Raw genomic sequence first — 16,476 nt, 5'->3', positions numbered from 1 at the left:
ACACCTGATTCATGATCAGGATCGTTATCAGGCTTCTGCAAAGCTTGCTGATGAGCTGATCATTAGATTCAGCAGCACAAGGAGGGAAACATGGAAAACAGGCTGGATAGCGGCTCTTGGGGACCGAACATTCAATTTTTTTAATAATATAAAAGTAAGTGGCGGCACGGTGGATGAATGCCTCCCAGTACTGAGGACTCTGTTTCGAGTCTAGGCTCCGACCTTCCTGGGTGGAGTTTGCATGTTCTCCCTGTGTCTGCGTGAGTCTTCTCCGGGTACTCCGGTCTCCTCCCACATTCCAAAGACATGCATGGCAGGTTAATTGGGTGCTCCGAATTGTCCCTAGGGGTGCTTGTGAGTGTTGATGGTTGTTCATCGCTGTGTGCCCTGTGATTGGCTGTCAACCAGTTCAGGGTGTACCTTGCCTACTGCCCAAAGCCAGCTGGGATCGGCTCCAGCACCCCCGCGACCCTTATGAGGAATAAGCGGTCAAGAAAATGGATGGATGGATAAAAATAAGTCAGCCCCACATATTTCTCTTTTTTTACATTCTTACTTGTCACAAATATTTAAGGAAAAAGTCAAGTACAGTGGTCCCTCGCTACTTCGCGGTTCACTTGTCGTGGATTCACTATATCGCGGATTTGTATTTGAGTCCAATATTCATATATTACGGGTTTTATGAGTTGTACCTCGCTACATCGTGGGTTTTTCAGAGATTATTACAACCACCCGCACTGTTCCCCACCCCTCCTGGATTTATGCTGCTATTTATATTATTATATTTACTGAGTTAACAAGTGTTTAGAAGGGTGGGAGCTGTATGGTGGCTTTATTATGGCTAAGTAGAAGTGTAACTCACCCCCAAAAACAAAAAACTTTTTTATTTTTTTATTTTTATTTTTTACATCCTCTACTTCGTGGAAATTCACCTATCATGGATGGGCATGGAACGTAAAACCCGTGAAAAGTGATGGAACACTGTACTTTGAATTTGAGCCAGTTTACTTCACCTATAAATTCACGTTCTATTTACACCACTTGTTGAGGTCCTTTTTTTCTTTTGGCTTGTCACTAAAAAGACAAAGAAAAAGGAAAACACTTCCAGAGGCAACCCTTGGTGAACTGAGCTCCAAGGTACGCTCAGGTCTCCCAATCTATTCTGAACGTCCCATGAATGATGACTAATTTCAAAGTCTGTGCAACTTTTCTATTGAAAATTTGCGTTGTATACCAAACAGTACTATAGCCTGAGAGCAGGGGTGTCAAACATACGGCCCGCAGGCCAGATCAGGCCAGCAAAGGGGTTTAATCCGGCCCATGAGATGATTTTGTAAAGTTAAAAAAAATAAAAATAATTGTAATGTCCGACTAATTAATCAACCGTCCACAATCAAAACATATAAATTTGTAATTTCACAATCAGTCCTCAGATGAGCAATGCAGCTTGTATGGGGAATCGTCCTGGATGTCGGCATTCTACGCACAACTTAAAGTTACAGGTTGTTTAATTATTATTTTCATTTTTTTAAATCATAGACCGACATACACGTGTTAAATGCAACACAAGTTCATTTACTGGTAACACAAATAGCTATGACAAGAATTAGTGTCCTTATAACGTCAGTAACTCATTTGCTCCCAAAAACGTATAAATACGTTCTATTTTAAATATTACCATGTTCCCAAAGACGTATTTATATTTGTTTTTGTTTTTTATGCTAGATCATATAGGATGCTTTGATGCAGCCTCTGAACTGAAGAGAATGCTTCAAGCAATTGTAGTTATTACAAAAACGGCCAGCAGGTGGCAGCAGAGTATATGAGATCAACCAGGACTGTGTTGCAACAAGCTCTTTTTTTCCCCCACAGTTTAAAACAGATTTGTGAATAATCATGAAACTTTGCTATCTTCTAATGCCAATTGCTGCAAAATGGAAATAGATAAGTATATTTTTTTTCTTGATAAAAGAAGAGACTCTAATCTTTTGTTTTGGTAGGTTCCATGTTTTGATAGCAATCAGACGCAGTATTCTGGGGGCCTTGCAAAATCAGTAAACATCCAGTCAAACAGCGAAAATGTGCTGGGACTTAATGAGTTAACTGCGCCACGCAATGCATTCTGGGAACAATATATGCAAAACAGGTAAAATATACAGATTGGTTATACAGGTAAAATTTTGCCACGTTCCATTTGCGTCCGTGTTATTTTTGGAACAATATGATGACGGTTGAGCTCTGTAATTTAGGGCTGGCCCACTAATAGCGAAAATGAATGACGGCAATTGTTGTTAAGTTATATACCATTATTTTCCCGATGGGGCCCACTTGGGAATATATTTTCCTCCATGCGGCCCCTAGGCTAATATGAGTTTGACACCCCTGCCTTAGAGGCAATTCAAGGTTACACATTAACATGATCACGTTTTTTAACACTCAGCTTGTTGGTCACATTTGTGCTGGTAATTGCATGTGGATTGAAAAGTCGGAAGCAGTGCTGAAGTTCAACACTGCGGATTTGTTTTTTTGTATGTGGGTGCATAGGGTATGCAGAAACCCAGTGCGTGCTTGCTTGCATTTTTCCGTGTGGTCGGGTGCCGTCGCTCACACCAACGGAATAATTATGGGAGTTTTTATAGGTGGGCTTTGAAAATCAAGTCTGTTATTATCAACATCAGTCACAGGCATTTAAGGAAATCTTGTAACACTCCCCTCACACGTACTTAGGTTCACACGCACACTCAAACATCCATATTTGCTCACAAAATCAAAGGCTGTGAGATGGAGACTTAAATTATTTAAACCCATTGAGTGAAGGATTTTGCATGCGCACACACACACACTTTGTTGGCTGCTCACTGGCAGATGTGTTTACCTGAGGTCTTCTTCTAATTGCAACACAGAGAGGAGATCAATCCTCACTTACTTTTTGGTTTGAGCTATCAATCAATACCTATTGTGCATACTGTATGTAGGCCATGAAAATATAATTAGGCTGAGTGTCAGTGGTGAAAGAGCCACAGAGCCGTCACCGACCTATTCAAACACAAGTTTTCTTTTGATGTATTGAAAGAACTAAATGTGAGTGAAACATTCCTAAATGACGATAAATGCAGGGACTTTTCAAATATTAACTATTGTGCAGAAAACTGAAATCACAAAATTTGATGGCAGAATGGTGGTTTAGTGGCTCGCTCATCTGTGTCACGGTCAGGAGTTTGACTCTCCTAAACATGCCAATGTGGTACTCACACCTCCTCCCACACAACAACAACAAAAATGCTTCTTAGCATTTTTCCATAGGTGGGAATGATTATTTGGCACTATAGGTATTAAACTTGTTTAATAGGTATTAAACTTTGTTGTTGTTGCTGATCACTTTTCCTTTTTGTTTTCAGCTCCAGGAGACGGTAAAAAGGAAACTGGACAGCGCAAGATCGCCCCTTAATGGAGACCAGAATGGCATCTGTGATGGAGGCAGCTACTCACCGACTAGCAAGCGGTTACGGAAGGAGGCCTCTGGTGTTTTAGACTCACTGACAGGTCTTCCTAACAACAATAACAACAACCTTCCACCCATTTCTCCGCTGCACCACCAAATAGACATTAAGCCCCTACTCAGCGGTCCCAACACTTCCACTGGAAACAGCACAAACAGCAATGGTAATCATGTAGGGCGACCAGCAGATGAGTTGGGGAAGAATGGTGGCAGTCATCTTTCAGACATGAAGATGAATGGCTCACTGGACTTGGAAGACAGCTTCAGTCTCCTCAAAGACCTGAAACAGGAACCGCTCGATGATGGGGGTGGAATGGAGTCTTCGGATCCCCAATCTCTGTCCAATCAGAACAAGCTATTCTCTGACATTAACCTCAATGATCAAGAGTGGCAGGAGCTGATTGATGAGTTGGCCAACACAGTCCCGGAGGATGATATGCACGACCTCTTCAATGAGGACTTTGAAGACAAAAAAGAGGCCGATTTTGGTAGGCCAGCGAACAATCAGACGCCAGGCCCACAGGAAGCGGTTGGAAATACGACAGCACCTGTAGTGGGGGGCGTGCCGCCAACATCCCTTCCTCCCTCTGCTCAGCCTCCGCAGGGTGGTCCACAGGTGCCCATGGGATCACCGCAGGTCAGTACAACAGAGTTGAAGTCTCACTGGAATGGTTTACCCATCATCATGTTTCTGAAATAGTTGCTCAGTTGTGAACCAACAGCCAAAAATTGGACTTGCGATTAAAACCATTTTGGGTTGGATTTACGAATAGTTTTGTATACTCATAAATAGGCACAAACTTATTTAGGCATGCAAATGGGTAGCTAGGAAGCTGATCTGCCAACTGACGCAACCCAGTTTGTATCTGCAAAACATTCAAATTTGCGGCACAGTTCATTCTGTGTTGTGGGAGGTTTATATTCAAAGAACTGAATTCAGCATACACAAAGTGATTTACCAAACCCAAGACAAATTGTGCTGGTTAATTTTGGACCTTTTACATGCACTGCCAGTCATTTTAGAAAAATTCAAAATTTTCAATACCTACACGATATTATGTTCAATAATCATGTATAAACCAAATCTGCCAAATGACAGAATAGACTCTCCTTTCAACCATGTCCCATTCCTTTATTTTTTTTTTTCCTTTTATTATTTTTTTGAACATATAAACAAATGAACAGCAGAAATAAAACAGAAAACAACAACAATCAAAAGAGAAGAAAATCCCAATAAAATAATCATTCAATCAATCATAACTTAATGTTCAAAAGGGAGTAGGAAGAAGTTAAAAACTTATCTAGTCCTACCCCTTTTACTCAATATATTTAAACTTATTTCATTATTAATACAATTTTAATTTACTAATTATAAAAAAAATAAAAAAATAAAAAAAAAAATAATAATAATAATAAATGATATATATAATCCAAGTTATATATATATATATACACATATATACATACATACACACATATATATATATATATATATACATATACACATATACATACATACACATACACACATATACAGAAGTGCACTTAACATATTCACATTTACCAAAAACATATATACATAAATTTACTAAACATATACCATAATACCTATCTAGATCATTTACACATACTCACATGTACATTTTTCATATTCTGGTCTGACATAGATAATTTTTTTGAACTTTACTTTTAAACATTTTTTTAAACTCCAGCATTGAGTCACAATTTTTCAGAGCAATTTCCAAATGATTCCACAGATCAACACCTTTTACAGATACACACCTTTGCTTAATATTTGTTCTTGTTTTGGGTTTTTTGTACACACTTGTACCCCTTATATCATAAGGACTGTGTCTAATTTCAAATAACTTCTGAGTACTGTGGCAGAGTAAATTGTTATAAACTTTATACATTATTTGTGCTATTTTAAAATCCACCAAGTCATAAAATTTCATTGCATTTAATTTAATAAATAGTGGATGTGTTGGTTCTGTATATTTTGATCCATTAATAATTCTTATAGCTTTCTTTTGCAATTTGAAAACGGTGTTAGTATTTGTTTTATATGCCATTCCCCATAATTCCACACAATAGGTCAAATATGGTAATAATAGTGAACTATATAATATATATAATGATTTCATGTTTAAAACATCCTTACTTTTATAGAGTATCCCTATGATTTTTGACATTTTCCTTTTAACAGTTTCTATGTGTGGCTTCCAACATAATTTATCATCGATAATAACTCCAAGGAATTTATTTTCATTCACCCTTTCTATTTCAATTGAATTCACCATAATTTTAACTTGATGAGTGATTTGTCTAGTGCCAAAAACTATGAACTTGGTTTTTATTTAAATTCAATGATAATTTATTTACATCAAACCATTTTTTTTATTATATTCAATTCATACTCCACAGTAGTCAGAAGCTGCTTCAGGTTTTCTCCTGAACAATAGAAAGTTGTATCATCAGCAAATAAGACACTTTTCAATATTTTTGAGACATAGCAAATATCATTTATGTACAGTATAAATAATTTAGGGCCAAGCACAGACCCTTGGGGAACTCCATGAGTGATCTTCATGTGTTCTGATTGTACATTATTAAACTGCACATACTGATATCTATTTTCCAAATAACTTTTCATCCACTTATAAGCTAAACCTCTTATTCCATATTTATTTAATTTATTCATTAATATAGAATGATCTATAGTATCAAAAGCTTTTTTTAAATCCATAAAAATCCCAACAGTAAATTTTTTATTATCTATTTCGGTAGATATTGCTTCTACAAGCTCCATGACTGCCATTGAGGTGGTCCGTTTTTCTCTAAACCCATATTGGGTTTCACTTAAGAGCTTATGTTTCTCAATAAAATTATCCAATCTATATGAAAATAATTTTTCTAGAATTTTTGAGAACTGTGGCAACAATGATATTGGTCTGTAGTTATTAAACGTGTGTCTTTCTCCACTTTTATGAACAGGAATGACTTTGGCTATCTTCATTTTTGATGGAAATATACCAGTTTTAAATGATAAATTACAAATATATGTAAAAGGTTGTACAATATATTTCATAGTACTTTTAACTAATGTCATATCAATGTTAAGACAGTCAGTAGACTTTTTATTTTTTAATGTTTTCACAACATTTAATACTTCTATATCATTAACATCATTAAGAAACATTGTGGATGAATTATTTACAATGTTCTTATCTATTTCACGTTTGTTTCTTGGCTCTGGGATTTTGTTTGCCAAGTTACTGCCCACGTTAACTAGATATTCATTAAAATTATTAGCTATGTCAGAAATTTCCTCAATTACCATATCGTTATCTTTTATAAAATATTGTGGAAAATTTGTTTTTTTAGAACTTTTTTTAATTACATGATTTAGTGTTTTCCATATTTCTTGTGTATTGCTTTTATTCTGTTCTAATAATTCATGGTAATAATCTTTCTTTCCTATTCGAATAATATTTGCTAATTTATTTTTATAGATCTTGTACTTTGTTTCAGCTTCCACAGTTCTCAATTTAATAAATCTTTTATATAAATTATTTTTCTTTTTGCATGCATTCTGTATTCCCTTCGTCATCCATGTCTTATTTGGACCTTTATACTTTCTTGTAATTTTAATTGATGGACAATGTTTATTATATAAAGAAATAATGGTTGACTGAAATTCACTATATGCAATATCAGGATCGTTATTTGAATAAACCTCAGACCAGTTGTGTTTCTCTAAATCCAACTTAAAGGCAGCCATGGAGCGTGTTGTTCTTACTCTAGTTTCAAATGTGTAAGTAGTCGGCTTCATTTTTTTATCAAAATAATCATAAAAAATTGCAAAGATCGGGAGGTGATCACTTATATCGTTAATAAGGAGTCCACTTTCTATTTTAAGGTCAATTTTATTTGTGAATATATTATCAATTAGTGTAGCTGTATCGATTGTTATTCTACTAGGTTTTATAATAACAGGAAATAAACTATTACTATACATCATATTTATAAAATCAGTTGTCTTCTGATGTCCATTAGGATTTAATAAATCAATGTTAAAATCACCACACAATATTCGCAATTTTTTATCATTTGTATAACTAAGGATATCTGTTAACTTATCGTTAAATGTATCAAGACATGATCCTGGTGTCCTATATATACAACTTATAATTACGTTTGATATATTTTTTATGTGAACTTCAATAGTTACACATTCCATTACATTATCCACAGTAGTAGTTAGATGTTCAATTTTACTACATTTGAAAACCTTATCAACATATATTGCAACTCCTCCTCCCCTTCTGTTTTCCCTATTCATTGTAAACAATTCATATCCTTCCATTTCTATATCGCTTATTTTCTCATTATCAAGCCATGTCTCTGATATGGCTATAATTTGGAATTTATTTATTTTACTCAAGCATTTTTTAATTTCTGTAAAGTTTTTATATAGACTTCTACTATTAAAATGTATGATTGAGAATGCACGAAAATCCTTACTTACATTTACATTGAATTGCTCATCAGTGTGGTACTCGCAGGCAAGGTCATAGTTGTTACTACATAAAAATTTATCTGGATCAATGCCATTTTCTGGATCAGATGTCTTATGTTCCGTATAATCAAATATTTGTAATTTTTTTGTGTTTGGGTATAGATTTTCCATTCTAGTATTTGTCAACTTTTCGTCATCAAGTGTACTGTGTCTTCCTTCATTTTATTGATGAGTTGTGTTGGTGCAAGTGTCTGGGTGTGCTTGTACGGGGATGAATTATAAGCTTGTCGTATTTTAGGTAGGCAATATCTCCTCTTTCCCGTGCTGCTTTCATTTCTGGTATAAGTTCTTTCCGTTTTTTTCGAACAATATCAGTAAAATCCTCATTTATGTATATGTTTGTGCCCTTAAGATGTTTTGTTTTTTGTAGAATTTTTATTTTATCTTTGTACTTTTCAAATTTAACTGTAATTGTCCTGGGTCTGGTCCTTTATAATTGACAGTAGAAAAATGTAGGTTTCAACCAATTCCCCCATTACTCCCATGGACTCTCAAACTGTGTTTATTTCGTATAAAATGAGGCTATGATGTCATCTGGTGGTTGTGCATCAGTAAAGTTGTTTCCAATTTTGACATTAACAGTGGAACATAATCAGATTCTCCACCATCTAGCCCTATAGAATAAAATGTGATTGACAAGTACACTTGTCAAAGGCAGTGAATGTTAAATAGTGCGTCTGAAGTACATGTGTAAACAAAGCTGTGTCAACATTACACAAAAAATGAGAGGCAGTGGGTAATTTTTTTTTGTTCATGTAAACTTGAAATACCAACAAAAATTATTCTGACATCGTCATTCAGCAATGCAACTTCTGAGCTTCTGGATGATCCTATGGCTGACTTGGAGCCTGTTACCAAAATGGAGTTACTGTATGCCATATAAACAGTGACAAACCTTTCAATTCCACGTCTCTGGGCCATTTCAGAGGCCTGTGACAATTGGTGCTCGCCGGTCCCAGAACTTTTTTTTGGGGGGGGGGGTGGACTGTCCCAAGTTGTAAATGGAATGTTCCGCAAGATGAAGGCATATCTGATTGCATATCCAAGTGTCACACACTTTAAGTTTATAAAATGTACACATTGTATTAATTAAAACAACCAAATGATGTTGCCCTAAGAATGGCCTGCTTGTTTAATTCTAACATACTATATAATGAAAAATGTGTTAAATGTAGAGCTGTCAAGCGATTACATTTTTGAAAAAGTGAGGAGAATAAAATGCTATAATAATAATGATAATAATAATAATAATAATAAGATTAATCACATCTTAGAATTTTAATTCATTCATTTAACTCTTTGGCCGCCATAAACGTCATATGACGTTTAGTATAAACCTAGGGTATGCCGCCAAAAACGTCAATTGACGTTAACTATGTTTTTTAATGGAAACTGGTGGAGGAAAGCCTTGGGCAGCTGTGCTCCATGTATCAAGCCGATCGGGTTACTATAATGAGTATTCCTGGCCACTAGATGGCTGTGATGAGTCTTTTGGACAAGATCGGGTAGGAGACAACAGTAGAAGGAGAGAGGCTGAGCTAGAGTGTTGAGGGGGAGAGAATGGCTAACTTGGCTAAGGGAGTCAAAAAGGCTACAGATGGCAATCAGCTCACGCTTGATCCTTATTTTCAAAGCTCAAAAGCATCGACCAGTGCTCAAGAGCACAGTGATGACAAGGTTAAGTCATAGTTGAAGCGGTGACGCGGCCGTTTCGACCACGTCCTAAGGCCCCACCGGCTAGCGATGCTAATAACGTCCCAAGGCCCCACCGGCTAGCGATGCTAATAAAGTCCTAAGGCCCCACCGGCTAGCGATGCTAACACCGGAGAAAAGTAGTGCACAACGGAGCACGTCTGCACAGATGACGTTTCATCGGACGATGACGACTACTATGGGTCCGATGCAAGACAGTCTTGGACAGTCTTTCGTCCTCCAAAGAACGTGAAGGTAAGCGCTAACATGCTAAGAGATTGCTAGTAAGATTACTTTCCTAACTTTTCGGGCGATCTGCTAGCAGCGTGTGTAAATGTGCTGATATACACTAGAACATCTATTACCTATACAAACGTGAATGTATATTTTATAGATCGTGCTCACAGCAACGTCCGACCGCTGGTTCTACGACAAAGAAAGGTAAAAAAAAAAAAGTTTTCAATACACCGCAACAATAAAAGGAAAGTCTTTCGATAGTATTGTAATTGTATATGTTTCTTTCAGCTCCTACTCATAGGGCCCAAAGTGACCCTTCTCACAGTGAGCAGAACAAAGGTAAAAAGAAAAAAAAAAGATTCTCCACAGCACTAATAAAATATTTGATGGTAAACGTCTTCTATAATTTACAGAGTGTGCATCAACCAATACATCCAAGAAAAAAAGGTAAACATATGCACACACACACACATTGCATCACAGTGCTCTAAAATAATATATGATATTGAAATGTATATTTGCAGATCCCAAAGATTCTGGCTGGCTTGAAGTTGATGAATTCGGCTGGCAGCCAACCATCTTCCCCTTTGCTGCAAAACCAGGACCAAGGGATGCTGCAGCAGAGCTGAATTCCCACCTGCCAGCTGACATCCTGGAGCTCTTCATCACGGATGAACTTCTCCAGCACATCGTTCATCATACCAACCTCTACGCAAATCAGTCCATGCAGAAGCAGACTGACAAAAACTGTGGTGCAAATCCTGCTGCATCCCCCTTGCACGCAAGGGATTGCTCCACAATATACCACACAAAAAGAAAAATTGTGTAGTTGAAACATCCACACAATTGTAAATAGTAACACGTACACACACCACACATGCGCAGTTGCGCACGTGTAAATAGTTTGCAAAGAGTTTTCCAAATTGTTTGTTTGGATTACTACTGTTGAATGGAAATAAAATGTTATTTTGCAATCAAAAAACACTTTTTTTATTGTTGGGGTAGTGTTTTATAGAAGTTTAGGTGTTTGTAGAATCACTCATGCAAAAAAAAAAGTGCCAAATGTGGATAAAATAACATCGTTTCACAAAAAGCTTGATTTCTCCGTATTTTGGAAGAAAATAGAGAATTTGGGTGAAACTAAGCTGTTTTCTATTGTTGATTACTGAAAATCTGAATAAGGTAGAAACAAACTTTTTTTTCTTTCTTTTTTTTCTTTCTTTTTTTTTCTTTTTTTTTTTTTTTTCTTTTTTTTTTTTTTTTTAGATGAAAGATGAGACTTCAACCTTTCATTTGGTAGTATCCGCGTTTCCATAGTCCTAACATAACATTTTCTGTGGAGCTTGAAAGATCGGTAAAATTCTGTAAATCAGCTGGCACTATGGGGTTACCTTTTCCGAAAATGGCTGGCAGTCAAAGAGTTAATTAATTTAATTAATTAATTAAAGGCTCTTTTTTTTTTTAAATCAATATTTTTTTGCCCGCCAAATTTGACGAGCACCTGTTATGTGACACTTATGAGGACGTCTTCAACATTTTTTGATCCACTGCACGCTCTCATCCTCCTCTTTTTCTATTCAGTTAATTACTAGCATAATTTAAAATGGACACAAAAATGAGCCCAGTTTTTTGACATGAACAAATATTCAAAATGTCATGCATAAACATTTATTAAATGCTTTACTTAAATGCATGTAGTTATGTTTACTGCTCAAATGCAATCTGTGCTACCTTTAACGTAACCATCCACTGTCAGCTAAATCTGTGGTCAAAATTAATAGTGATTAATCTGTTAATACATGATTAATGCAAAATAAAAATATATTAATTAATTAGTTCACGCTTTAACTTGGACAGCACTAGTTAAATGTGTCTTCTAAGCTTCCATCCTCCATTCTAGTTTTTCACTTTCTTTTAAAGTAGGCTAATATAAAATAATTGGCCTGTTTTATTGTAGGCAAATCTTTTGTTACAGTATAATATTTTGCAGCTATACTGTATGTTGAGTCGCTGTCAGTCTTCCAGTCATTTGAAACTACGCTACGCAAATTGAGACAACTTTACTTCAGTCATGCTGTATCGCCCTCAAAAAGGGTGCGACCAAAACCTGTGTGGTGCGATCAACTGAAAAAGTTGGTCGCACCAGTACTACCAGTGCAAAAGTTAGTCTAGAGCCTTTGACCTACATTGATAACTCCCGTTTAGAATTTTTGAATCAACATGTTCATACTCTGTTACTTACATCAACATGTCATCTATATTATTTTAATTTGCGCAATCTCTTCAGGTCCGACCATCATCTTCAGGCCCACAGTTTGCGACCACCGCCAATGGAACACCTCCTCAGCAACCTTTGCAGCAATCCCCCGCCGTTGCGATGGCGTCAGGGTCCCCGTTACACAACTGCATGGCTCGCTCTCCTCAGACGCCGACCCAGGCTCAGACACAAGCAGTTTCACGCCCTGGCAATGGATACATGATGAACCCAGGTCCAGGTGTTAGTCAGGCGGGCGGCGGACAAACAGGACCTGGGGTCACTCCAGGTCAGCCAGTTGGACCAGTAACTCCTGAACTTTCCCATGCAGAGCAACTAAAAGCAATGGCTGCCCAGCAACGTGCTAAACTGTTGCAGCAGAAGCAGCAGCAGCAGCAGCAACAAGCAGCAAACTGGTCGCCAGCAGGCCCTCCAACCAGTCCTTATAATGCTGGTCCCTTTAACCAAGATAAACCCAACAGCCCCATGATGTATCCACCGCAAGCCTTTAACACAACGCAGGCCCCTCTAGTGACTGGGATGGCCCCCAACAATGGGCCCAAAGCTCCTATGAACAACTACCTCCCTCACAATCACATGAGCTTGTTGGGCCAGCAACAGCAGAACAGTATCGGCCAGAACAGCCTCACCAAACAACAGCAGCAGCAGCAACAGCAAACGGCAGCCATTTTGTCATACAACAACACCAAGCCACTGAGTCACTTTAGCGGCAGTGGGGTTGATCACAGAATGACCCCGCCCATGGGAGGTGGAAGCCAGGTGAAGAACCCCATGATGCCACCTTACATGGCAGGTGGAGGTCAAGGGGCTGGGCCAGGCCAAATCCAAGGGCCAATTCCAGGCCAAACAGCCCACCTGAGTGAGGAACAGAAGCGAATGTTGCTGATGAAGCAGAAAGTGTTGAACCAGAGCATCCCCTACAGCAACATGCAGCCTCATGGACAGGTAAGTTAATTGCGCAATACTCTCCACGATCATTAGTGCTGGCATTGAATTAGTGCTGGAGTTTTGTTAGCGCTATGACCACATAGAGTTCCTTCGTTATTTGACCTTGAATGAGAACAAATAACCCTTTCGTTAAGTGGTTCTCAACCTTTTTCTAGGAAGTGAACCCCACCAGTTTCCTAACCACATTCACCGAACACTTCCTAAGTGATTTGTTTCTTTGTTTTGTTTTTTTTCAAATTCAAGGCATAGGTATAGACCTTTTACATTAAGCACTTTAGACTGCCCCTAGTTTTTGGTTACATTAAGCCTTGGTAAGTTTTTCTCCATAGTTACATGATAAACAAGTTTTACCTTGAGGCTTTTTAAGATTTTAAATCAGCTCCAGTGTAAGGGGAAACGGTGTTGACTGCATAATATAAGTAATGCGGCCGGTGTGGAAGGTCGGCAATTTTATAAAATCAGCGCACACAACAGGTGATAGAAAGTAAGGAAAGGGTATGTTTCCAAACTAGCAATCTCCAATTTCTGTGAATATCGCACTCTTTGAGCCCTGACAAAATGTGCCACTTATCGACAGGCAAACTTCAATTGAACTAGTAGATGTCATGGCTAGATGGGCAATAGTAACTTATAAAACAGTTGCTAAGTCGCTACGTGTCCCTTCCACTTCAATTCAGCATTCATTCCCTTCCATTGTCCACACTGGTGAAGTCATGTGATCACGTGACGTAGGTGCAAAAGGTCAATAGGGTTTAGGATTTACTGGTGAACAAAATGGAGAGTAGCCTTTCATAAAATCTGGCTATCTTCACCTTGATTTCACAAAGTGTTGAGTTCTTGTATTCTCCATCTCCATGCAGCTAAAGGAAGTGTTTGTGTTAGTTTTGCTACTATAGATATTAGATACTAGTTGTGCTGGACGAGAACTGTTCAACTTGGCATTGTAATCATGCAGTTAGGAGTCGACGTTGACTTTCATCAAACTCAACTCTATATGTATAGAGTGCTTTAGACCTCCACCTCTGTTTCAATAAGATGGGACCCAGGGGCAGCAGATACAATGAAAATAGCATAGGCCCCAGAATTGCACCCTGTGGAACACCATACAGTCCGTTTATACATATGAATTCATATTGCACATGTTTGTCCGACTACTTTCTATTTTTTTCTCAACATAGTTAGTATGAAGGGATTACAATAATAAACCATCACAACAATCACAAGTGAGTGCACCAAATTCCCTACAGCACAGTTAGGCCAGGCATTGTAGTGTGATCACATGCAGCCAATGATGGCCAAGCGACTATTTGAGTTGTGCGTGTGTCTTGACCGCCGCCGAATGTATGGGGTTTGATCGAACCCAGGTAAAGAACCACTGCTTTAGTTGCTTGTTGGTCTCAGTCGGTCCATGTGTCTGTCAAGCAAAGTTTTCTAAACGACTGTTTCTTGACAAATACAGATGATGCTGTGGAGGTAAAGGTCATTTAAACGGGCAGAGTTATGATTGTTTGAAAGTCTTTCACTGGTAAAGCCAGTGAAGGTAAAATGATGGTAGTTACCGCAGAAACAAGCCGGGGCTGGGGAATAGGAAAATGGCCTGTCGAGAGCGTATTGATGCCTCTGCAACGCGACCACCACTCATAGCCCTCGCTCCTCCACCCCTCAGACACACAAACATTCGCACTCGCACACGCACACCACACAAACACCAATCCAAGCAGCTCCTTAACTCATATCCCCAATCTGTCACAGCTGACTGATGGCTGAGATTGGACCACTAAGCCAAGCTTGCCGATGTCATTACCACAAGCCCACCTCAGGCAGTTGGCTTCTAGAGCCTGGTGGCCAACATGGCCATGTTCAGAATGCTTCAGTGGTTCAGCAAGATGTCAGGTGTCTTGAAGAATCCGTTGGGGAAGAAATACGAAGGGACTGTGGGGAAACACCTAGACCAGATAAAGACCCAAGTGGTTCTTTTCATGGTGTTTCATGTAAATGATGTCAGTGCCATTGTATTGCGAGTGTGTTTTGCATTGCAGTGCTTGTTTAAAAGCTCTTTCCCTCTTTGTATTTCTCTCTTACACAAACCCTTCTTCTGTTATGTTCATGATGACTTTAGTCAGTCACCCCTCTGCTGATCTCTGAGTCTCCTCCTCCTTCTCCTCTTCCTTGTCATCCACCCCACCCCCTTTACCCTCCTGCCAGAGACATTCAGCACCAATAAAGGAGCAGATTTATTAATATGGGGCCTTTGTGGCTGTTGCCTAGAGGGTTGTGTGTTTGCCCGCGTGCATGTGTATGTTTGTGTGAGTTTCATAGATTTCGATGGGTGGCGGGGCGGGGTTTGAGAGATTTATTTGAGTGAGCAGAGGAGAACTGGAGACTGGAAAAGAACGAGAAGAGAGAAATGTGCAGAGAAGCAAGCACAGGAAGCAAGAGATTTATTGTTGTGTGAATATAGTGAATATGAAAAAGGAGCAACCAGCTCCAAAGGGAAAAATAAGTGAGCAATGCAAAGTGGAGCTTCATGAATACAAAATATTTCAATGTTCTTCTTGCATCTTACGGGGTAGTATCGACCGTGTGTAGGCTATATTGGCTTGTATTATTTTGCTTATAAAAAAATGAGGCAAAGTATCCCATGCACAGACAGGCACTTCCTATTGCATGTAATTGGTAGATTGGAGACTCAGAGTCCCTCAAAATTGTATTGCAGTTGATTAGATTAGATCGTTCAACATTCATACCATTCTGGAACTGTTTTCAGGTGCCTGCACAGTCATCCCTGGTTGATAATGTAACCATTTAATATAAGACTTCATCTGTGCAACAGGCACACGCATCTGTTGGGCAGAAGTTAACGGCTTTTACAAAAACTATCCACCAGGGGGAGATTGCAACCTGTTGGCTTCTATCCATCCTTTTCCCATCTAAATTGCCAAGGGAAAATTACTGCTGGTGGTATAAAAGAGGTTTGGCAAAAGTCAGTTTCATATTATAGTTTATGGTCAAACCGCATGCAACAAGCAACAAAATATTTATTGCTCATTTCCCTTTTGCCTCCGGCATCACTTGTGTTTACTTTTCGGTGAAAAACAACCCAATTGGATTGTGTGCTGTTGTATTAGTCGGCAGGTCGTACAGTATTGGCGACTGGCAATTGACTGATTGAGATTAAATGTCTTTTCAACAACGTAAGATGGTCAATAAGGTCTGTTGAGGTTAGATTAGAATGAATTTTGCATG

At 38.4% G+C, this 16,476-nt stretch overlaps 1 protein-coding gene and 1 long non-coding RNA gene across 2 annotated transcripts in view; both read left to right on the top strand.

Annotated features, from left to right (window-relative positions):
• maml3 (mastermind-like transcriptional coactivator 3) overlaps window positions 1-16,476 on the top strand; it is a 326,823-nt gene that overhangs the window by 233,969 nt on the left and 76,378 nt on the right. Inside the window, exons 2-3 of the mRNA XM_077523123.1 lie at window positions 3,399-4,136; window positions 12,295-13,227. Coding sequence (XP_077379249.1) covers window positions 3,399-4,136; window positions 12,295-13,227 — 1,671 coding nt within the window. The remainder of the gene's footprint in view (window positions 1-3,398; window positions 4,137-12,294; window positions 13,228-16,476) is intronic.
• LOC144020082 (uncharacterized) lies at window positions 9,611-10,871 on the top strand. Its single transcript, XR_013283800.1, has 5 exons — window positions 9,611-10,025; window positions 10,165-10,211; window positions 10,296-10,346; window positions 10,421-10,454; window positions 10,532-10,871. It is a non-coding gene; the product is annotated as an uncharacterized LOC144020082 (long non-coding RNA).

This window comes from Festucalex cinctus, chromosome 6 (genome assembly GCF_051991245.1).
Source record: "Festucalex cinctus isolate MCC-2025b chromosome 6, RoL_Fcin_1.0, whole genome shotgun sequence".
Classification (NCBI taxonomy): Eukaryota; Metazoa; Chordata; class Actinopteri; order Syngnathiformes; family Syngnathidae; genus Festucalex; species Festucalex cinctus.
This window is presented reverse-complemented; position numbering and strand designations above follow the sequence as displayed.